Source organism: Athene cunicularia (assembly GCF_003259725.1).
Source record: "Athene cunicularia isolate RWA chromosome 4 unlocalized genomic scaffold, athCun1 chr4_part2, whole genome shotgun sequence".
NCBI classification, from domain to species: Eukaryota; Metazoa; Chordata; class Aves; order Strigiformes; family Strigidae; genus Athene; species Athene cunicularia.
This window is the reverse complement of record NW_020799099.1, coordinates 20,678,571-20,703,132: the sequence shown is the minus strand read 5'-3', so window position 1 is coordinate 20,703,132 and position 24,562 is coordinate 20,678,571. Positions and strand designations below refer to the sequence as shown.

At 38.6% G+C, this 24,562-nt stretch overlaps 1 protein-coding gene across 6 annotated transcripts in view; it reads left to right on the top strand.

The window, feature by feature from the left end:
- Nucleotides 1-24,562, top strand: part of BMPR1B (bone morphogenetic protein receptor type 1B) — a 91,608-nt gene that overhangs the window by 33,883 nt on the left and 33,163 nt on the right. For 4 of the 6 annotated variants that reach the window (XM_026847537.1, XM_026847536.1, XM_026847540.1 and 1 more), the window contains exon 2: nt 23,360-23,519. In XM_026847537.1, coding sequence (XP_026703338.1) covers nt 23,360-23,519 — 160 coding nt within the window. Of the gene's footprint in view, nt 1-6,349; nt 6,483-12,468; nt 12,567-23,359; nt 23,520-24,562 lie in introns of those variants that run through there. The other 2 variants (XM_026847538.1, XM_026847539.1) reach the window with 2 other exon arrangements.

Here is a 24,562-nt window from a genome sequence, read left to right as displayed (position 1 = left end):
GGGGGGGAGGACACTTTTATTTGGCTTTATCTAGTATTTCTTTTCGGTGTAAGATGTGACCTTAGCATCCTTTTATATTTATATATACAATAGGAAATTCCTAATTAACTTTTTCATCATTGTACTAATTAATCTCTTAGAAGACTGGAAAGTGATACAGTTGATAGAGCTCATTGAAAAAGTTAAGACCATTAAAAAATGATAAGAAAGTACGGATTGGCAGAAAAATGTTTCATTTCAAGCCTAAAGTATTCACAAATTTGAGATACATTTGACTAATAGTTTCAACTAAATAAAAGCAGGATTTTTGAAAATGAGTATAACTTGTTCTCAGTAAAATGTAAATATTTTTCTTTTGAAATAACATTTCTGTGTAAACATTGACCTAGCTCTAAGCAACAAAACCAAAATTACAATGATTTTAAGCAGTAAATATTCTAAAAAAGAAACTAAATCCTTTGGGCTGAACAATATGTGTTCAAAGTGACATTTGCAGTTTGACCAGGATGCTATTGGAGGAAGTTTCTATAGCTTATTTAAGCTTATTTCCAATTTTTTTTGTTGTTGTTTAGTCACCAAATTTGAAAATTCCTTATGTGTTCAACCTCAAGCTTGGACACCCCTTTTTTATTTAAAGAACCCCCAAAACAAAACCACAAAAAACCTAACGATGACAGACATAAAGACAGACTATCCAGGGAGAAGTATTACAGAGGTGGGAGTGAAAGACAGATATATGAAGCACACAGCATATATGTGAAACTAGACCATGGAAATTTTAACTGACTGCTTTTCGAGGTACCTTGGTATTTCCATGTGAACTCCTCTGTGTGAGGGTCTTCTCTTACTTGTATGGCAGTATCATTGGTGACACTGTGTTCTTCAGGGAAAATGCATTTGCAGTGCTACTTTTCAAAGCTATTTTCAAGTTAAACAAAGCATGTTCCATGCCAGAAATGCAGATCATTTAGTAGCTTTCCTCATACAGAAACTCCTAGGCATCTCCTTTGATGAGCGCCCTGCGGGAGCGGGGAACACTTGCCTTATAAACAAACACAGCCCAAGGATGCCGGCCTGCTGGCTTGCGAAAATAACGTACACAGAGGCAGGGTAAATAGTTTACATCTCCCTCAGCCTCTGGGTTGTGTCACAGAGCTGCTAGTTGAAACGAGCAAATCTGCTGCAGCCTAAAACGTGGTCTCTGGAATGGGAGTATGGAGAGGTTGTGCTTTAGACAGCTTTTCATAGTGCAAAAAAATTTCTACTGGTGTTCAGTGGACCATGGCTGGCCGAAGAACATCACTGCATCTGGTTTTGGCAACAGACATCAAAACAGTACACAGGGTTTGAGCATTTCAGATATTGTGTCCTATTTTTCTTTGCAAAGCGCAACTGGGAAAGGAGTAATTTCCTTCTAATTCATATCTTTATGAACCACAAAATGCAAAAAATGAAGAGCATATCCAAAACATGGGAGTATATTATATGTCACCTCTCCTTTACTGCCTAAATGTTAGCTCTCTGCCCAGTGTTCTTAGACAAAGGAGAGTGAAAGATGCTTTCGAAATATTTAGATATTTTGGAAAGATGGACCCAGAAAATGGTTTGTTATATCTGAAATATGTATCAGAATAATGTGGGAGGAAACTTTGGTGACTAAATTTTGACAGCCAAAATGAGAGGAGATCTACCCTAAATCCTTCAACCTCAGATTTTTCTTTGTTTGCAGCTTAATTTCAGATAGAAATCTGATCTCTGGGGATTATTTACATTTAAATTTGCATTGTTTTGATTTTTTTTTGTAACAATAATCTCTACAGTTTAGGGAATTCCCAGCATACATGGTTTGGAACTGGAAAACGAAGAGGTCCCTCAACCAATGGCCTAGAAAATTAGGAGGGGAGAAACACCTGCATGTCCCTGCTGGCTGAGGAATTTTGAAAGGGGTGTTTCTTTTGGCAAGAAGAACTCCCTAGTTGGGGTCACTGTGAAGTGGAGTCCTTTGACCATATCCTAATTGCTGTGGGGAGTTGAGAAGTTCATAAGCAGGGCTAATTGCTCAAACACATTGTCCTCCATCTCTTCTCCTTGAATGAACCCCTAGAAACCTTTTATTGAGATAAAGCTGAGTGTCAGCCTCTTGAAATCTGATGGCTGGCTTTATTGAGGAAAGGCTGGCGACCACCTGTCAGACAATCCTATGATGTCGAGAGATTTTTGTGACCCTCTGCTTGGGCAAGTTTGAAGGAGTATCGAGTTGACTTTTTCCAGCCAGGCCAGAAAGGAGACGCTGGTGAGATGATTCGTGTTTGCTGTAGGGCAAATTAGACAATGGATATAGCCCATTGACACACAGAAACTTTAGGAAGGGCAAATTCTTTGGTGATGGAGAGATGTTTCTATGGGAAATTTTCTATTGCATCTGTCCTATAAATGTCTCCCTAGTTCTCCCCACATCTCTAAGATGAATGACTCATGGATATTTTTCAGTGTGTTGCCTTTTTTTTTTTTTTCTTGTTCACATATTTAGTTTGAAAGGTCTCTAAAAGAAGCATACAAAAGAAAGAAAATATCTGTTTTACTAGACCTTTTTGAACTTGTGTAAGAAATGCAAAATACAGATGGAGTAATTTGAATTTGCCAGTTTCTTGTAAGCATGTCTGAGAAGCATGGGAGTTTTTGCTTTTTAATTTGGCAATATTTTGGTTTGAGCTATTCTAATAGAATGATCTCTGTAAAGTACATCTGGTCCTTGCTAGAAGTGTGCTGAGCCCCATTTTGCCACCATTGTTATGGGCAGAACTTGAATTTGCCTTTGGCAGAAACAAAAACTCTTGAGAGTGCTAAGAAGGAGCAATTTTGCAGGGAAGGGAAAAGGTGGTCTTAAAACACTTGATTAACGTTATTGCTGAATCTGAAAACATTTTATACTCGTGAAGGGAACCAGAAATATGATGCTAGAATACTGTTGTTCCTAATAATCTTTTTCTGAATGCATGTGAGGTTTTAAAGTCAAGGGTTTTGACTTCTTCCCAAGGCTCCCTAGTATTTCATGGGCTGCAGAACAATGAATGTGAAATCCAAAAGGGACCCTATAAATCTATTATGGTGCATGTTGGGCTTGGTGTCACCTTCATTTTTAACATCACAACTCGGTTTATTTTCAGGGAGACCTAAGGCAAGAAATGGGAATTACTTCAGTACATAAATTTTTAAATTGACTTTCTCTAACTGAGAGAGAAAAAGTAACAGGAATTCTACAGATATGAGATCTTGCTTTCAAATCCTTAACCCACTGGAGGTGATGGCAAAACTAACAACACTTGCAGTAGAGCCAGTATTTTGTTCTCTAGCTTCAGGATTTTTAAAGGGTGAAGATTTGAGATCATGTCATCTATTAGAGATGTACTAACAGTTTGCAGAAATCACTGATTCTCTCCTGAAACATAGCCAGCCTTGGAATTGAATACGCTCAATTTATTAACTCTCATCAACAGTGTTGTAGAGGATAAAAACTGAGGAAGTACGGTTGTTTTTATCCTGAGTGTAACACATCCTACTGAAAATGCAGCCGTCAGGAAGTAGAATAAATTATAAAGTGCTTTCTTATGGATATCTGATGCCCTTCTTTAAGTGTAGCTTCCCAGGTTTGTTGATTGATGACAGCTATTGTCATATAAGAAATTCTTCTGCTGAGTAACAAAAATATATAGTTGATTGTACAAGTAAATGTTTTTTTTCTCTCAGACTGTATTCTGGACTTTTGTGAACATAAATTTATTAACCTCATACTTTCAAGTACTTTTCGAAAGGTTTGTTCTTGCTTATTTTGAGGTGAGGGGGAACTAACATTTAATACAGAAGTAATGTGTATAGCCTGCCAACACTTCCACAACCTCCAGGCTTGATGTTGAGCTTCGTGTTTTTCTCAGGCTAGGAAGTCAGGGTTTAAAACTTCAGTTTTAAGGCAATTTTCAAGATAAAGGTAATAGAGAGTACCCATGACATTTACACACACACACACCCCGACACCCCCCATCCCCACCCCCCCACTACCTCTTACTTTTGTTGATACCACCCAACAGTTGGAATGCTTGCCTCGCAGGTCGGCTCTTAAAGAGGATCCTACAACCATAGCTCACTATCAATTTGGCAAACATTATTCATAGTTGTAGCTGAATTTCCGACTGGCATTCTTCGGTTTGTGCCTTCTGTGTTACATGTCCTTTTTGTTGGTGACTAAAGTAGGCATTGCAAATACGCAGAACTGCAAGTGCAGTATTCTAAATAAATTATTTTTGAATAAGATTAGTTAATTACTTATAACCTAACTGTGGTATATTTTACAGAAGAAAATTGTTGAACTGACCTATTTTTTTGATGCCATGCATATTTAAGCATTTACATTGATTTTCTGATTAATGTATTACTGATCTTTTAATTGTGTTTTCTTGGGCATGGTGGTAACTTATGAATTCTGTTGGGGCAAATCAGCTGCCCTTTTTTGAAGGATTTCTCTGTATCCTGGGCATGGAGATCAGCCTGGTTCTGTAGCTCACTGAGATGGTACTTCTGTCCACCACCTGAAGTCCAAGGGGAAGCCACTTCAGAAAGGAAAGCAGTGTAGAAATACCAATTATTACATGTAGGAAAGTGTGTGAAAGTCTGTAGTCATCACATACATGCTTAGAAACTGGTTATGCCCTTTTCCTTCTCCCATCTGGCTGCAACTCAGTGATACTGGACTTTTTATCTGGTATGGTCCCCACCCAGGAAGGGGCTTTAGAAAATCATTATTGCAGAGTTGAGTAGGGAATTGATTTAGTAGTGGTGCATTAGAAGAACAGAAATAAGAAATACAAGTTGGGAGGGAGTAATTTCAGATGACTTTATAGGAAAATAATATTCCCTGTGCTTATGTACAGAATATCCAAATACTTACGCTTTAGTTAAGGTTGATCGGACCAATAGTTGGGCTGTGTAGCATGGAAACAACCTCTTATTTGTCAGAGACTTGACCACCAACACGTTCTTTTAAGATTTCTGCTATTTTATAGAAGAAAGCTGACTTCTTATATTTTTTTTTACCCTATATTTGGCATCTATTCCCTTACATATTCTGATGGAAAATGTTGCACAATTCATGCATTTAGTTATGGTAACAGCATTTATAGTGAGTTACAGTACATTACATTAATGAAGAAGTTTAATTTTACATCTTTACCTAGCTATAAAATAAGCTATTTTATACAAATGAAAAGTTGAAAGCTTGGGAAAATATTTTTCTTTCTCTGTGAAATTACACAGCATCTCAGTTTGAAACATATTTGCTGTAGGCCCCTTGTTCTTATGACTTGGAGTATTTTTAGAGATTGACTGTAGCTGAAAGAAATTAAACTTCAGCTGGATGACCATTTCCATCTATTTAAAACAGCTAAAAAAAGAAAATGGAAATAAAAAATCTAATTTTGATTTTTTAAAAATTCACATCAATGAGCATAGCCACCTCCTAGCAATTTCATGTGAGGTCTCTAGAAGACATACACTATTGTGGTTTTTTGGCATTAATTGTAACTTCTCATTGACTTCTGATGAAGTCAAGGTTTCTAATTCAATTTTAATGGGTTAATGGAAGCTTTGTGAACTTTAGATGGGATCTCAGTTGAAATAAGTAGATGGTGGCCTCTGAGTTTTTATCTGGGCCTTCTCTAAAAAGGGTACCAATTCCCCCAAAACCAAACCCCAAATACTTCATCAAGGAAGAGAAGGCAGCTTGTCATGTCACATCGGAGGGCTGTTGCCTGTCTCTAGTTTGCTTTTCCTTCTCCTCAGGGGTAGCAGTGCTCCTCTTGCCCTTGTTCTGGTCAGCAGGAGTCATTTTGGGGTGCTTTCTTAGAGGGAAACCTGGGAAGGGAGAAGGGTGGGCAGGACACACGAAGGTTGCCCTCCTGTAGAGGACTGTGTGGCATTGCATGTGTGCTGGCTGTATGGGTACGTACCAGCTGGGAGCAAGCAGTGACTGGTTCAGGATTGGGAGTCCGTATTGCATGTGCTTTTTAAAGGGATGTGAAAGTGAGGCAGGTGCATGGAGACTGAGGAAGGAGTCGTGGTTTTGACATAAGTCATTCAGGAAGTGAGGAGAACATAAGTGAAAGGGCAGAATATCAGGGAGCTCCTCAAAGCATGGGAAAGTGGGAGGAGTGAGAGGCTGGAAGAGAGATCAGGTTAAAGATGAGAATAGAAGAAAGGCAACTGAGAGACAGAGGGAGGCAGTCCAGGGAAATATAAGTGGAGGAAAAAGAGTTTTTGTAAATAAATTTACTTAGTTTATTTAAAAGAAAATTCAATGAAGAAAGACACAAATATATAAAAAAAGACTGAGAAAAAGAAATGAAATGCTTAAAACATTACGGAGGAAAGTAGGTTGAGGGAAAACAGGAAAGAAGAGATAGTGATTTGAAGAACAGAAGAATAAATTATGGGTAACATTGGTTTATTTTTGTTTATAAATGGGGTGAAATATGGTATTTAGATTTTTCTTTTCAGCACAGTAGGGAGGGCATAAACAGTCATTCTTGCTGTGCTTAGCACCACGTGGTCATCAGAGCCCATGCATGAGACAGTATTGCAGGCTTTGTCTCTCTGCAGTACGGTCTGTAACTGAGCAGTCCGGTTTCTTGCATAGGGCTGTTGCTTTGGCTTGTTCTGTAAGTCTGTTCATAAACAGCAATTTTTATTTAAGTCCCTTATTTTTAGTTAGTTGCATGTGATCAAAATGTTTTACCACAGACTTCGTGCATATGTGAAGAGTGGCTATGAGAACCATAGCTTTAATACTTACACTGCTTATATTGACTTTACCATATTGAATAGTAGCAGTATTTTCAATTTCAAATAATTTCATTTTCGCAGTGATTTATTCAGTGTAACTAAGTCTTTGTTCCTTCAATTTGGAGCCCTCATGGGCTGTTTATTTATTGATATAGTTTAGATAGAATATGTATTTTATGAATGTAATATATAAATAATATTTATTTATATTTCTTAAAATCCCTACTAGCTGGAATTGAGCTGGCCAAAGACTGTGGCTTGCCTTCTCGCGGTTCTTTTGCCTGTATTTCCTTTTCCCAGTGTCCTTATTTCTGGCAATGCCTTTTGGCATTGTTTTTACATTAGCAGGCAAAAGAATCACTGGAAAACATAGTACTGTTTTTCTCAGAACAAGAAATTTAAGGTATAACTGCTTTAATCTTTTCAGGATTGTTATTAGAGGGTGCAGTAAGGATAGGCAGATATCCTCTGGCTGCGTCTTCTTTCTGTATTTTGTTATCCTCTGCTGTATTTGGAGTTTCCGGCCGTTCAGGACAGTCTGGATGGAGCCGGGGAAGAAGGAATGCCTGCAGATGGTATACATGTGCCAGTCCTGTAATAAAGATTTTCATCTACAGACCAGAAATGCTTTTAAGAGAGCGTTATTGTTTGCATCAGTGATTTGCAGATGGGCAAGGTGCATCATGGAGCGTCTGAAATAAGGTCACACAGGTAGTCATCACTTGAGAAGAGGATCCACTTTTGGTTTCTGCATGTCATAACCTCACTTTTATCCTATTCTGCTTTGTAGGGTGCTCTTTTTTTGGGGTCCACGATAAAGCTAGGTGAAAGCCTGTTCAATTTTTTTTAGCATTTTAATGACAATGGCTATTCATTTTAAGAGAACAGAGTCTATGTGATCCCACTGAAGGCAAAAGGATTTATCTAGAGAAGGGTACAAGGAGCCATTTCAGGAGCATGAAGAATTAATTGCAGGTCCAAGAAAATACCTGCTTTAGGAATACTGTCCTGTTAATTCACTGGGGCTTGCCTGCTTGCTGAGTCACCCATATAAATTATCAAATCCTGCTTGGAGAGTAGTCTATTTACTCAATATTTATTTATGGGAACAGAACCTCTCTATCTTAATTTCTGTGCCTTTAGGACTTTACTACCATGTGATGAAACTGAATATTTTTATTGAATCTATTGTGTAGTGCCAGTAGACCTGAATAGGAGAAATGATCCTGGAGAGAACATAAAAGGAGGTTTTTTGTTGGGTTTTTTTTTTAGATGGGCATAAAGGAGTTCAATATTACCAGAAAAACTGCTTTGAACAATGCTGATAAAGAAGAGGTTTAATGAGGCTGGGGCTGTTTGCGGAAAATTAGTCCGCATTAGGGTAATATTCCTTCAGGGAACGTTTATAATGCCTGCAGGAATGTGTGTGTGTGTGGATCAGATTCCGGCACAACCTTGCAAGCTTTCAGCAGCTGACGCATGGTGCACCTGTGTGTTCCCCTGTCTGACCTCAGAGCTGGATTGAAAAGCTCTGGCATCTGGAAGATTTCTGCGAGAAAAGATCAGGTTTTTAATTTTTGTGACCCAAAAAAATTTCCGTCTTGATGCTTAGAATGCCTTGTATTTTACATCTTTTTAAAGGATACTGGAAACTATTTTGTGGATGTGCTTTTTAGTGGTTTTGGGTTGTTTTTTTCTTTTAATTTTATTAAACTGGTATCTTAAAGATCTCATAGAGATATGTCCAAATAGATGAATCGTATCCTGCTAAAAAATTTGGTTACTTGGCAGGACTCGAGAAAATAATTTCATACTCTGTTGCTTATCTCAGTAAGAATGTTCTCCCTAGCAAGTGCAGATTCAGGCATGACAGCTTGGGCATTTATCTCATTTGCAGAGGTCTCTGATAGCATCTCATTTTCAAATTGTGGTGATTTGGAGCTAAAATGTAAATCCTGCTGTACAAGGATTGCCATTTCATAACTTTGTAATTCGTAATCGGTATCTGCGATAGTAACCTGCAAATTGTAAGGACATGTAATTTACATTGTAATAGTAATTAACTGTTTTGCAATTACACTTTGATTTGTATTTCTTTATCAAACATTGCAGAGTGGTTAAGCTGTGCTGCTTATGAACTTCCATGTCAGTAATTTCGTGGTATAAAATTGTGCTTATTCCTTTTTGGAATTTAGAAGTCGCTCACTTTGGCATCTGTAGCTTATTTCTTGCAATCTACTTAATTGAGTAGCTTCTCTGTTTATCTTAAAATGCAGATAAATGGCTTTCAGACCAGTGTTTATAGCTTAATAGTTCCTGAAATAAGAGTCAACATTATCTCCTAGACTCTACCAGTCATAACTAATGATCCCTCTGCTTACACTGTTGAGCAAGTCAGGAGACACTGAACTCTGCAGAGAGCAAGGGCCCTGTGCAGTGGGAGGATAGTTTGTATGTGATGGCGCCTAGTAGACAAGGCTTTCATGGCTCAGTAGTGTTAATTGGGAACTAAAATTTGTCCTCCGCCACCTCTAACCTCCCATCACTGAACTACTCTTCTATGAATATGGATACGAACCTGAGGCTGTGTTGATAGCATGCAGTAGTCTCACTTCCCTCGTCGTTTAAAGTAAATAATATCAGTTTACTCTTATATTTGCTTCAGTTTTACCCATCAGAGCACATTATGCAACATGAAATCTCTGCAGAAATAGGGGATATTTTTAATGTTCCAAACATCACTGGCAGGCAGCCTAACAGAGGCATTGTGTTGAGGGCTGAAAGAGGATGAGAAAATAATTAGGCAGCTGGCAATTACTATATTTTGCCCTGGGGCTTTTTTAATGACATTTTAATGTATTAATGAAAGTAAGATGCCTTTTTTATATTTTCCTGACAAGTCCTTTGGCTTGTTTCCTGAATAGGGGGTGGTAGGCTTTCCTTTGTAGTAGGGTTAAGTGCATGCTTCATGAAGGGAGGGGGCAAAGAAAGAAAAAAGGAATAGATTTACCATCCATAAGAAATGCTATATTATTATTACCTTGGGAACAAAAATGGCTTGTTTATCCATGAAATTTAAATAGCATGGGGAGAAACAATGCCTCATGGCGTTAAGCAGTAATACTCTTCTGTACTTCTGTCAGCTTGTCAATACACTCTTTTACCTGAGATTTTTTTAACTTGTAGGAGGAGTATTTATTGGAAATTACAAATATAGGTGTTGTGAGATGGATATTGCCTTTGAAGAATTTCAGCCAAGACAATGTGCTGGTTTCAAATGGCAATCCAGCAGCCAGCTTTTGCTGGCTTTAGGTGGATTTTAGCTAGTGATATACAAAGCAGTCTCCATACCTAATTCCTGTGTCTCCACAGCCATCTAGTCCACTGTTTTCAAAAGCTAATTAAATGTAAACATTTAGGTGGGTGACTGGTTGTAAAAGGAGCTGTATATGAAAGCTGTTCCTACTGAAAGAAGCTTACATCAGGCTTGTTTATGCTTCAGCTTCCATGTTTTTAATTGTTTTTCTGAGCTTTCACATTATTTTAAAACTAGGCTTTGAGCTTTGTATTGGCTGGAGAACAGCAGGCTGGTATAGAGCACAGTCTGGGTAACACCACCTAGGGGGCAAATGCCACACTGTACAAAGAAAGAAAACTCAAAACACTACTTACAGCTCTGAAGGTGTTTTTATTGGACGTTCCCATAATGGACTGCAAGAGACTCGAGGTAGAATAAGCAGTATGCCCTCAGAGAGTTGAAGAGGAAGAATGTGATGGCTGCCAGGAACACCACCATACGGTTCAAGCAGTTTCTAGCAGGACCATATTACAACATTGCGTTGACAGAACACTGCATGTCATGTATCTTTTTCACATGGTATGCATGATCTTAGCATGTAACAGTAGCTCTCCAATCTAGGGATGCAGTAGACCAAACAGCATGGAGGAGGAAAAAGTCAACCTTTGCCTCTACTAGTATCAAATAGCTTTAAAACAGAATGTGTAAGGTTCCAGAAAAGGAAATAAGTATTTGCAAAGACCATATATGCAAATTTTTTGGAAGAGGAAATTGGAGGCAACTTTTTTATTTTGATGCTGATGTTGCATAAAGTATTGTTTCTTACCTTTTCCTCTGTAGATCAAATCAAATATCCAGATACCTGTCTGGTTATTTCACTAGCAATCACACTGGTTTCACTCAGCATCCTGAAGGGTCAGCCCTTCTGTACAAAAATCAGTTAAAAGTTCATATAGTTCCAGATTAGTTTTGAGCATTTTCTCATAGGAGTATAGCTCTTTTTTGTTTGGAAACAATCCTGTTGGTAAACAATAGCAGCATTAAACCTTCCAATAAGGAATTGGGTGCATAGTTTTGAATGTGCTGATAGCTCTTATTTTCATTACCAGTTTTGAAATGTGAAATTAGGTTAGGTAATGATGGAGCAGAAACTGAAGTACCATTTTGAGGAGAAAAGCATTTAAGTATAAAATGCTATGAGAATGTTCTGATTGCAGTGTCTAATGTTTCCAGCTTAATATCGGAAAGAAAAAAGCTGATTGGTAACAGGAGCTGTAAGTCATCTTTAACAGTTATGTACAGCATGGAAATGATAGATATTATGTGTTACACGAAGGGAGTGTGATACATTAAATGACCATATTATCTGGAATAAATGTTGATTACCAGATTACCTTTTCCTTTCATTAAGGTTACAAGCTAACTAAATTACTTCAAGGATGTAAAATAATAATCTGTGATGGTTTTCTTAAAAAAAAAAATAATTCTTATATATCTGTGCAGATCACAATTACAGGGAACTTTTAACAGTGGTTAGTCAACTTGTAAGACAACTATCTGGATAATTAATTACTCTCCACTGTTATGTCTCTACCTTGGAGTGAAATTCTTGCTATCTTTCCATTAAGGGACAAATTTTGCTGTTCTTTGTATATAGTTTTTGTCAGGTTTCCTATCTTTTATTTTTTTTGTGATGTGCTATACTATCCTGGTAGCAACTTCATGACCTCTTTGGTGGCCCTTTCTCTGGAAAAAAAAAAATTAAAAAAAAAAATCACAAATTGCTGGCCATACACCATCTCTTGTAGTAGTCTGGTGTCTATCGCTTTTTTTTTTTTTTTGTTTTGCCTATAAAGTAAACAAGATGAAGCCTAAAAACTATTGAAACTTTCCGGTGGTTGTGCTCATTGGAAAATATGTTGAGTTGGATAAATGAGAAGTCAGGCTGCTGTGCTGTATCCCATATTGCAGGTAGACCACTTTAAAGGGAGGTGGGGAGCAGAAGGCTCTGGCTCCAAGTGTGCATTTCACAGACTGACCTTGTAAAACTGCTATCAACCATCTGGAAATAGTTACAAATTCTGTATTGCTCAGAATCTTTATTTTATTTGTAATTCCAGGATTTTCTTTTTTCTTCCACCTTTCTACTGTTGTATCCTATGTAGCCTGAATATCACTTTGTGCCTGGCTGAAATAATACTGTTTGCCAGCTTACAATCAAAGGGAGTACAGAGAAAAACCAGCTGAGCCGTATTAGAAAGAGGCAGTCTGGACTACATTTCTTTACTGCTGAATAACATGCCACAGGTGCAGGATTAGCCCAGTGTACGGTGCTGTGTTTGCTTAGCGGAGCCCCCCGAGCTGCCCTCTGCCTCCTCACATGACTCTCATCTTTGGGGAATCTGGCAGCGATGTAGCAAGCCTGCGGAAACCCAGTGTAAGTAGAAGGCTTAGCTTTTCAGCTCACAGAGCACTTGTGTGCCTTTTTTTCCTCCTCACCCCCCCCCCCCCCCCCCCCCCTTTTTTTTTTTAATTTTTCTTTAGTTTTGAAAATTTTTTTTTGAAGACTGGTTTGAGCAGAACACTAAAGAGGCTAAAAAAACCCCAAAACAAATCAGTGAAGTTTAGTGGCTCTTGCAGAAATGTCAAAGAGGGAAATGTGTCACTGAAAAAAAAGCAGCATCGTTGGTGTGCTGGTGAGATGTGGGGCTGCCCCGTGGGGCAGTGTGGACACACCTGCTCATGATGTGCACTGTCTTGTGTTTGAAGCTTTAATTCTTGCAAGGGGGGCACACATTACTGGAGATTACCAATTAATTTTCTTGGACTGTGGGTCAGAGTTTGTATGGTGTCCAGGGTCTTCCACAAACCTTTAGGTGCACTTTGGTTAGTTTAATTTTAAGGACAGAGGTGGCAGATTTACAGATAAAATACTGCAGATAAAATACTGCAGATAATATATTTCCTATTCCCTTTTTTGGGGGAGGAATGAAGAAAAAAAAAAGGGATTTTCAGAAGACCCGGTTATTGGTATTCAGCCTGACAGGAATTTTAAAGGATGTTTCTCTCCTTATCCTGAAATGTGCTTTTATATTAATCTTTGGATTTGAAGTTAATTTAAAAATAAATGTATTTCAAATAATAGACCAATTTGTTGCCAGGTTTGCATTTTGAGAATAAATTACAGAGTTGGACTGATTTTAGCCTTAGCACTAGATACCTTTCTGTCTAATTTTAAAGGTACTTTGGCAATATATAGTGCATGTGTATGTCAGTAATGCTTATTAAAATGCTGCGTCTGTTCCATACGTCTTAAATATAAGTTAATTGGAAAAACAGAAAAATAATAAAAGCAAATGTACTTTCTCTTCTAAAACTTTTAATCACTGTTTGTATATGCCTGGTTGCAAAAAACCCCAGAACTCAATTTCACATTTGACCAGAATGTTTTCTTGCTTCATACTCTGTAGAGAAAGTCTAAGGAGAGAAAGGTGGTCACATGGCTCTTGAAAGCTCCTGGTCAAGAAGAGCACGTGGGATACAAGTTTTAAGGGTGTTTGCAATTCACTTTTCTTTCTTAGACTTTGAGGTGCTTTATGAAGTGCATTTGTGAAGATGTAGTCATATGATATTGGAATAAAGCAAAGGAAGCAAACCCAGGGGGGCTGACAGCCGGTTCCTTCTCTTCCAGAGAATGGAGTGGGGTGGGTGAGTGTGGCAGCCTGCCAGTGGGGACCGGTTGAAGGTTTGGCGGCAGTGTCATCGGGCACAGGTGGCATGTGCCTCCTTCCCACCCAGACACAAGTTCAGCAGATGCTTTGAAGCCTTCAGACAGGGAAGTGCTTTTAGGCTACTCAAACACTTCAGGAAAACCGTAACGCTCATGTCTGCAGTCAAAATGGATTATTGTTGTTCCATGCATGCAATTAATTTTTGTTTGCAATAGAGATGCTTTCCTCCCCCTTTAAATGAATTCTTTATGTTTTCTGTCAAAGTGAAAAAGTCTGCAACACTTTCTGTTGCATTTGGTCATGCTTGCAGAAGATATGTTTGTGCCTCAGCCCTCCTCTGCAAACACAAAGATCTTCTTCATTGCTTATGATTTCTACATATGCAGTTCAAATCCCTACTCCGTGTGTGTGGTGAGGCCAACAGTAGCGGCAGTCAGTTTGATTCACTCCCTGCCTTGGCAGTTGAACAGGGCAAGAATTTATACTGCCAGTTGTTCAATTACTTAAAACACTGCTTGGCCTGGTGACCTGGCAGGGTGGCATTTGCCTCCAGGAAGAAAAATTCTTGCAGTTCCTTGAGTACTGCATTCAGCAGTTAGTTGCTGAGTGTGTTGTAAACATGTGGGATGGCATCTGCCCATGAAAAAATCATCAAAATATACTAGTGATTTTTTCAGACACTTAAATAATCTGTTCTTCTGGTAGATAGACAAACACTTGAGGAAAAGTGGGGAGGGGAGTTGGTAGGAAACATCACCATCCCACTTCCCATGATTTGGGAAGCATTTGTGATAAGCTAATCAATAAAGCAAGTTTTAATAAAGTTATATATGTATGGCCATAACATTTTAAAAAGCCATTTAAAAAGAAAGTATGCTTATGCTATAAGATAACTATTTGTCAGTTTTGTTTCTGTGGATGTCTACATTGTTTAATTTATTCTTAGGAGAAGTGAGCGGGAACAACTCCGGTGTAGTAGGATTGAGAAAGGAGTTAGTGATTTATGCAGTAGGTTGCTCTTTAGGCCGAGCTGGGGATCCGTCACATCTACTCATGAACAGCTAAACCGAGGCATTTAGAAGGGCAGTGATGCCTCTGAATAATGTTGGCACTGTCTTCTGCAGGCATGGCATGTACACATGCTAATTATATTTTAACATACAGGTGCAGTCTTTGATGTTGGGGTGAGAATGGCTAGCCGATATTTTTATCTTCCAAGCACTAATTTTGTCTTGACCATTGGTATGGTGCTCTTGGGTTTCTTTTCTTTGAAAAAGGGAACAGGAGTGACAATGATTTATTAAACATATCTAAGAGAGCCACAGGGTCAAAGCTGTCTGTTGCTGTTTCTTTTAAATGCCATTGTCAGAATGCCTCAATCTAAATGTCAACTGAAACGATAAGAAGTAAAAATCTACAGCTTGCCCACTGCGATCTTTGATGCTTTCCTAAAGATCAGATAGCAAAGCATAGTTTAGGAGTAATAGTATCACATTGCATTGCTTCCTGTCTGTATTATTTTTTCCCTATTGCTAGTGTTCAGGTGAGTTTTTCAAGATTGCTTGTAGTGATGTTTGCATAATCTTCTGATGGTGGCATTTGGTGTTTTTTGCTTGGAATTACAAGTGTATGTGGGGTTTTGCAGCTTAAAAGCAGAAATAACTAGCTTTGGATGCTAAAAGCAATCTTCTTTTTTTACATAAAAATTTTCTAAATGAAGAGTGTGGCACAGACTCTGCTGTTTGTAGCTGAATATCCAGACTACTTGTTTCACATCTTTGTACCTGAAGTTCCATTCCCTGTTTTGATGAGGCGATGCTTGTAACTGGGAGATGAGGTTTTGCAGCTGGCATAAGTTTCATGAGTTTTTATTACATTTATTAGACATTTTCCCAGGATGTTGTTGAGAAAGAGATGAAAAAGCTCAGGTATGTAAAAGTGTTGAGACATAAAAATAACCTCTTTCAAAGAAACTGCTTCAGCAGTTTCACTGCAACAGTTAATTTTGTTTTCTGTGGTAAGGAATATTGGAAGTTCGATGAAGTCATGAGACTATCCTCTGATGTGCCTTTGTACACTGCCTATTTAGTAGCTTATTTTCTGTCTGAAGCTATCCTGCAAAGTAAATATAGGCACTTAATATAAACCAAATTGATAAATGAAGCAATATATTAAGTAATGCCACCATGGAAAACTTACATTTCTGCATGTTGTCTCACAAAGCTAGACTAGTGTGCCTTTGAAATAAATATCCCTTTCTAAGTATTTTGTGGTACCTTAAATACTAACACTCTGGGGAGATGAGAAGTGGTCTGATCTAGCTGCACCTGCATCTCCTCTGGTGATTTTTTTTTTCAAGTGATGGCCTGTTATGACTCAAAATCCTTGCAGGGATGAAGTCACAAGAATCAGATCAGACTTTGGATCTCACCTTAGTATTCTTGAGATACTTGCATCTCGCTGTTCCAGGTTTATTACCTGTGAGCCTCACACATGCATCAAAAAGTAATGCTTTTACACAACTGTTTGCAAAATGTTTGTTTGTTTTGAATTGTCCAAGAACACACAATTCAGAAAAGAATAGCGGAAGTTCCAGCACATTTTACCTTTGCTGTGTAAAATGTGGCTCTTGAAAAGAGATTAAAGAAAATATGTTGATGTCTTAGTGAGAATTATGTGACTTACTTTTTGATTAATTTTGCAAATATTAAAATCTTACTTACATTTTAAAAGCTTTTCATTGTCCTGGAACATTTATAGATGGAAACCAAAGAATTGTAGAAGATCAATTCAAGCAAGAGATTTGACAGAGTTGGGGAAATTCTTTATTAATGGGGAATTACAGTGGGTAGGGGTAGACTACTGACTGAAAGCTGGCAGGCTAAAACACTTTGCATGTACTTTCCTCTGGAAATTTTAACGATGTCTTTCTTTTGTGCTTTTTTTTCTATTCTGCTGCTACACTATCTCATGCTATGAAAAATGTGCTAACCAAGTCTCATTTTCTTCCAAATGCAAAATATGTCAAAGATTAACTGTGGATAGCAGAATGAGAGGAAACCAGGAAAAGTAACACTCAATCAAACTGTGATGTAATGGTGGACAGCAAATTACATGTGCATTTTCCATGGGCTATGACACCAAAGAATCCTTTGCATTTTTAAGGTGCGAGTAGTATGGTATGCATATTAATTTGAAGGGTCTTGTCTCAGTGGCTTTGTCACAGCTTGTTATATTCCATGCTGAACTTAACTAATTTAGCTAATAATGTCATGTAATTAAGATGGTTTAAACAGACTTTTTGGAGAAGGGCGCTTATCCCTTTCAAACCAAATGCGAAATAAATATGTTATTTATAGTGCTGTATACGTGTAGCTATATCAGCACTCAGTGGCACTTCTATGAACATGGACAGAAACTGTATTTAAGAAAACTACTTTGGTAGATGGTTTACAATTACGTCAGATTGTAAATCTTACTTATCTGCATTGTGAATAGAAGCAAAACCACCCAAAATTTTGAAATACACAGATGAGAAGGATCAAAGTGTAGGTTCTACATACTTTGGTATATAGGAAATCCAGCATAGGTGGGAAATGAAGCACGTAAGCCCAACAACGCTACATTTTTTTTAGTATGCCAGCTTATTACAGTGGATGTATATCAGGGTACAGCTATTTTCAAACACCACTTGATACCAACCTCAGTTTGGGCTCACTTGTGCAATGCATTCACACTGAAAATAAAATCATATTGTTTTCCTGTTTCTAGTGTTTTTACAGCAGATTTTGTTTACCGTGGTTTTGGATCAAAAATATGCAGGTCTCAGCATTTGACCTTTCCTTGAGTTTTAGGGTAGCCTTGAATATCCAGCAAAGGGAAAACTGTCATGATCTGTTTTTCCTTTTCTATGATTGTCACCAATAAAAAGTGTTTTACTGTTACCTCTTAACTATTTTATACAGTAGATCAGCCTGAGTTAAGAGGTATAATTTATTTCAACTTCTTTAACTGCACTGTGTTTTTGTTGCTGACTATTTGCCAAAAAATATCCCATGGAAATTCTTTTATCTGATGACTGCAAAGTACAGTGAGTTAGCAGTTAGTTATTTCCCTTTCCCTTAAATCATGAGATGGTATAACCCTGGCCTGCTTAGGAAGTCATCAGGCTGTAGTTTATGATATAGCATAGGAAACTCTAGCAGGGTGTTGCATGATTGTTTTGCATTTTATTAGAAAGTATGATTTGAGGAAAAGCACACTAACTATAGACTAGTGTAGGGTACAGATGAAGTAACCTTGTGGTTTAAAATTTCCATCCAACAGTTTTATTGAGTTGACTGATTTTCTTCTAAGGTTTGGGTGGATTTTTTTCTTAATTACTGTTCAGACACTTTTGTATGAGTGTACTTAATTTCCAGTCCAAAGCAGCAGTTGAAACAGCCATTCCACAATGCGCAAAGCATCGTAGGTGTGTGCCTTCTCTGAAGCAGTAAGCATTGCTCCCTGTCAGTGAGTGCTGTGGCTAGCCAAACATTGCTGTTATTGGCCTGGGAAAATGGAAGTGGATGGTACTGCATTAACCTGAGGCTGCAATTACCCTGTGTAGAAAGAGGAGTGAGCACAGCATTCTGATAGTTTTGGTTTTTCTTTTTTTTATGGACAGACTTGCTTGCGGCCCTTAGATTCTCTTTTGGGAAGAGCAAGTCTGCCTTTTACTCCTGACAAACCCATGCAAAGTCATGGAAGAGCTGCTTTTTCAGTGCATAGACAGCACACAAATCACACAGCTGTGCCACAGAAATCAATCTGTTAAGATAACTATTGCTAATTATTCATCCTCTGGGAACAGAATGGTTTAAGATTTGGACTACAGAATACAGAGCTTTTCACCTCCTACATTACTGGACTTTTTGAATCAGAGCAGGGCCCAAAAGTCATTACCATCTGATGGCTGTGGGCCGGTGTGAAATGAGTTGTTGGGCTTTATCCAGATTTTAGTGGAGAAATTCCTGTCCAAATAGCATAACTATGGCTACAGTTGGCAGGGGCTGGAGTACTTATTGGCAGCCATGGCAGAGAACTTGCGGACTGAACGTACACCAAGAGATGGGCTATCCTGATCAAATTTTTTTGCACCTACATGAGTCAATGAAAAGCTTAAATAGGTGATTTTTCTTCTGTGTGCAAGGTACCACTGTCTACAGACCTGTCAAACCAGTGTTAACCATCATTATTTAAAATCAAGATATAATTAATCCTGATTGTTACTTCAGTGTGATTATGGGGTGGGGATCTGTGATCACTTCTCTATCATTTAAAAAATATTATAGCAAAACAAACTGAAAAACCACAGAGTGGTATGTCACATGAGAAAGTATTTAGATGTGAAAGGTTAGTGCTCATGGATTATCACGAAGTCTAGGAGGGTTGGGAAGCAAAATGGAAGAATATGTCTAAGAAGGATTATTTGTTGGCATGGAGGTTAGTAGGGGTTTAGACTAGACATTAGTCATTCTCATGGTCATCCAGGGTAATGCTTTCATTTTACAGCACTTTATTTTCCTCATTTGCCTTTTCCTGGCTTCAGGATCTTTGTAGATGTGTCTGTCTGTAAAGGAGCTTAGGTGAAACCAAGCATGGAGACACACACAAACACATCTAGAAACATCAGTAATATGCTGCTGCTGAGCACACAGTCCCCATTCTCACGTAGAGATTCATAAGAGAGACCATCACATCACATCACATCACATCACAATTTGGAATGGTCCGAGTCCTATAAAGGAATATATTTCTCAGGGGCAGTACTCTGAAGAGATATAAAAGCCCTGCTGGTTGCCTGTCCTGGTGGAAGGTGCTTTGTACATGCTGGTGAATTTTAATGGAAGAAGGGATAAACTGAGAAAATGAATTTTGATGAAGGTATACCAGTCTGATGGCTCCCAACTCTTTTTGGTTAATTCCCTGATGCAGTCAGTAAGTTTCTCGGCAGACTACAGTAACCTTATTTGTGATTCCACTTTTTCTGCAGTTCTCCCAAGCTGTGCTCGGTTCATCAGGGATGGGAACCTGGCCATAAGCAGACTGCAACAGAATAGACCACAGCAGAGAAGCAGCCAAATTTAAACAGCCTGAAATCCCTTGCTTTCAGGGCACTTGGACATAGCTCCTTAGGAGCGCTTTCAAATCCCTAAGGGCTTCTAATGCCTAGACAGAGCCAGGGCTGCATGACCAACATGTGCTTGTTACAGCACAGCAGTAAATGCCAGATGAGTAGGCTGTTCACCATTTCAAACTGCATTTCACAGCTGCAATCAGGAGGAACTTTTTGCCAAACTGGAAGCTCCTGTGGGTTTGTACCTTCATGTTACATTCTGGGGAAGGCACAGCTGGAAATCTTTCTGATCTGAAGTCAAGCAGACATAGAAGATAAAAGAACTTGTTGAAACTCAACTCCAAGTGAGAGAAGAAGGGTTCTTGTATGTTCCACAGTCATCTGCTGGGTGAGGCATCTGAATTTCGAAGGCAAAAGATCTGCCCATTTGTTAGCTAGCAGCCAGGAATTTAAGGCATGAAAGGAACAAGAAAACAGAGTTTTTCTTTTTAGAAGATAGTAATGGACCTAATTGAAATTATCTTGTTGCTACCTCTTTTAGTTTTATTTGATTTAATGTATTCAACACTAAACTGGAATGATTTTACACTAGTTTTGACCCTGGGCATTAGCTGAAAACAAAATCCTAGGCTACATCCCTACTTAAAAACTATTGGAAAGTGTAAGTTTGAATGCCAGCCTATTTGTCCTAAGTTTTCTAAAAGCCGAACTACATTGCTGAATAGTAATTTTTGATGCTTTGATGGTACTTCAGATTTCTGATTCTAATTCAGCATCTCCCACCTGTCTTATTTTAACTAAGACCACAGCCATCTTCGGGATGTAAGCTGCTGTTGTTTATGGCAAGTTCTGCAGAAGCAGTTCATGATCACATCCTCAGTGAGTGATGGGCACAAATTGCACCAGAGTGTGACTGCCTTACACTTTTGTTGAAAAAAGGAATGACCTACGGTTGTGTGTATTATGAGGAAGGTACAGAGTTGTCTAAATTTAACATCTTCAGGCACTTTTAAGTGTGTAATTAAACCTTTTATTTTTTTGTGCTAGGTGTAAAATGCTTTTGGTTTTGCACTCCCAGCTGAGGAAAGATCCCTGCTGAAACTGTAGATAGTTTGTAGAAAGATCCATGGAAACTATATACAGAACAAACTGTTGCACTCAGTTGCCTCAAGGGATGGAAGTTCACTTTGTTGTGCCATGAATTAGAAGTTCACTCTGTTGTGTCATAAGCAGAGGTATGAAAATCCTTGACAGAAATATTGTTACCACTGAATGGGGAATATTTAATTAAGTAATACAGACAAAAATTGCTGATTGAAAGAGAATTTATGTAATCTCTAATCCTGTGACCCATGGAACAAACATCTGTTGATACTAATTTGTTGTACAGAAGGCTGCATTTCGAAGTATCATAATTACATTAAGAGAAACTAACTGCATTTTTTTCTTAATTTAAGCACCTATTGAGTCTTAAGGTACAGCTGTGAGTACACAGATACACAATGCATCTTGAGTGAACTAATTAATTTAGTTCTAATTTTGCCAAATACTAGAATAAACACTATGGGACTTCAACATCCAGTTGTGTCAGAAATCCAGATAGTATCTTGATGCTGAACACAAGGTTGACAAGCCCATAGTTTGTATGTGTCCTGTAACTAGCTTTCTGGTTTGACGTTAAGAGGTGAGCTAATCAAAAATCCAGTCGGTTTCAGTGGACTACATAGGTACTGAGCAAAGATCAAGACATATGTGTTTCGTATTTCATAGGTGTTCTAGTCTGATACGGTGAATGATTGTCTTTATATGCATCACCTTACTATTACTAATATACCTCTTATGCAAGGAATATGAAAGGAGTGGAAGGGCTATAATGTTCAAAAAGCTAGCACTTCTTTAAGTGAGCTATTATGTACAAAGCCTCACTTTTCCTACAGCTAACACATTTCAGCTTTTTCCTGGTTTGCTAGGGACAAGCTTGCACATCTCTTGTTACACTGAAGAAAACTAAAGCCTGTCTGCCAGTTGTTGCCAGTGCCTGTCCACTTGCAGGGCTTCCCTGCCAGATCTGGCAGAGGAAAGGAGGGGTGTGCAGCTGGGAGGCATGACACGCACGCTTGTGCTCAAGGGCACTGGCTGCTCCCAAGGAACCAGGAGCACAGGCCGGACTTTGTTAGTCCTATCTAAGGGCACTGGCTGGTTGAACAGCCTTGCTCTTCCTCCAGCGTTTCACTGCTTTCAGGACCTTGTTCTTGTGTCCGTTGTTGTTTCCCATCCAAGCCCTGAAGTGTAACTACTTGTTCCTATCAGCTGTACCTGTTTATCCACTCCATCTCTGTAGGATACACTTCCACGATATATCGTTCATGATAATGGTGGTTTGGGGAAGATTTTAATTAGAATCAAAGCAGCAGTTCAGAAGCCAATCAAAATAATAATAATAATGCCAATTGTTTCTAAAGATTTAACAGTAAACCAGGAATTTCAGGCCTGCTCTTCAACTACTCTGTTGGAGACAGCTGTTTGTAAACGACCCTTTAGTAAGATTACTTACACTGAAGCAAAAGGAAAGTGAGAAATTGCCAGTTTAAGCTTTTCATGCTGATCTCATTTTTGTCTTTGAAGCTTAAAATATTCACAAGCACTGAAAGCTGCTGTTTGTGAGTAGAGCTGAGGGGGAATGTCGCTTAAATAGCTCCTAGCCCATCACCAACATCTCTAGCTATACTCCACCAGCTCCATGGAGATTCAGTACTCTGGTATTTTTGGAAGTAATCTCTTCCATATATTTCAGGATTGTTCATGCTAAAACACATTCTTGCCTTTTACTTTGTTTATAGATTCATTTTTTTTTTTTTTTATAGAAAGGAACTTGTTTTCCAAGTAGTGCTTATGCAATTCAGTGACAGAAAGTGCTGTTGAACTTGAAAGAACACTTTCTGTTAAATCTTTATTAAATTGTATGCCCATGTTCTGCTCTGCCTGGAGTGTACCATAAATCCCATTCATTTTTATGTGGTTCAGTGGGTGTAGGTATGTGCCAAGTATAGAGACAAAGAAAACGTGAAGGTGTAACCAAGGATTTGGCCTGTATAATGCAATAGGGGAAAAGCTGAACTCTGCAGTCTGAAAAGCATAACATCTCTTTGGCAGCAGCAGAACTTGAACATCAGCACCTTTGATTTAATGCCACTGAGGCCCAATAAGCCTTAAACATGGTGACCATTTCAGAGGCTTCTACAGAAAACAGCTCTGTAGTGAATACCCTCTTCAAATAACTTTCTCAAGTTTTGATGAATAGAAATACTTTAAAGCCTTCATTCCAAATCTTGCAATACAGCCTAGAACTGTTTCTTTTTCCCCTCCCCCTTATATTTATAGCCAATTTTCTAGACAACATGCCCTTGCGAAGTTCTGGCAAGTTGAGCATGGAGACCAGAAAAGAAGATGGTGAGAGCACAGCACCTGCTCCTCCGCAGAAGAAGCTGTCCTGTCAGTGCCACCACCACTGTCCTGAGGACTCAGTCAACAGTACCTGCAGGTTTGTGTGATATATATTTGGTGGTGGAACACGGGAAAACCTATTTGTAGTAGCCCAGCAGTCCCAAGTTGGGTGTTAGTTTGTTTAAGTAGTAATATGTGAGTTGTTTATATATTGTGATTAAAAATCAGAGGTAATTTACCTAGGTATCAGCTACATATTTATATTTTTATGTTAGTGTGTTTAAATCTTTACTATAATACCTGTACTAATTCATTGCATATGAAATATTCTGAAGGTAGGAGTTTGCTTTTAAAGGTGCATGCAGTTAATGAGAGGAGACTTAATGGAGATATATTAAAATGTCAGTAAATGTTTATAAATTTATAATCACTCTCTATGGAACACCACTTATAGAATCCTGCTCTTGGTATGTGTCTTTGCAATAGCTGAGATATCTTATGTAGCTCCTCGAGGCTTTGGTTGTTTCCTTGCTTCCATGCTAAAAAGGAAGTTATCTTTTTCTTGAGGTGAAGTGTTGAGTATTTTCTTATACTGTCTATAGTCTTCTGTTTGGTTTTGTGTTTAGAGTACGACAACCTTCTAATTTGAGTTGGATTCTGCTTCCTCAGATCCTTCTGCCTCCCTTGGGGAGAGGCATGTCCAGCTGTGCATGGTCCCCTTAAAGGTTCAGCCTTGGTCAGTGTTGCACTGATACTGCCTGAAGCAGCAGAGGTAACTGAGGGTGCCCCTGGTGAGACCAAGCTGCTGTTCCCCCACCCAAAAGCAGCTCTGGCTGGACACAGATTATTGCTTTTAAATGAGAATAGTGGTCCAACACCTCTGTCTTAGCTTTGGGGGAATGCACAGTTTGCTTTAGCTGCAGCAAAATAGGGCTCAGTTCTTCACGTTCCACACGTGGAATTTAAAGTTTTGTGCTTAATTAGAGTGGGTAAGATACTGGATACACCATCAGCTATAGCCTAGCAGAGTTGTGAAAAGCATCAAAGCAGGGCATAGACATGAGTCCAGCTGGACATGCCAGTTGGATATGCAGTGCTGTTTGAGATGAGGCAGTCTAACATTGCGTCAGCTCTTCAAGG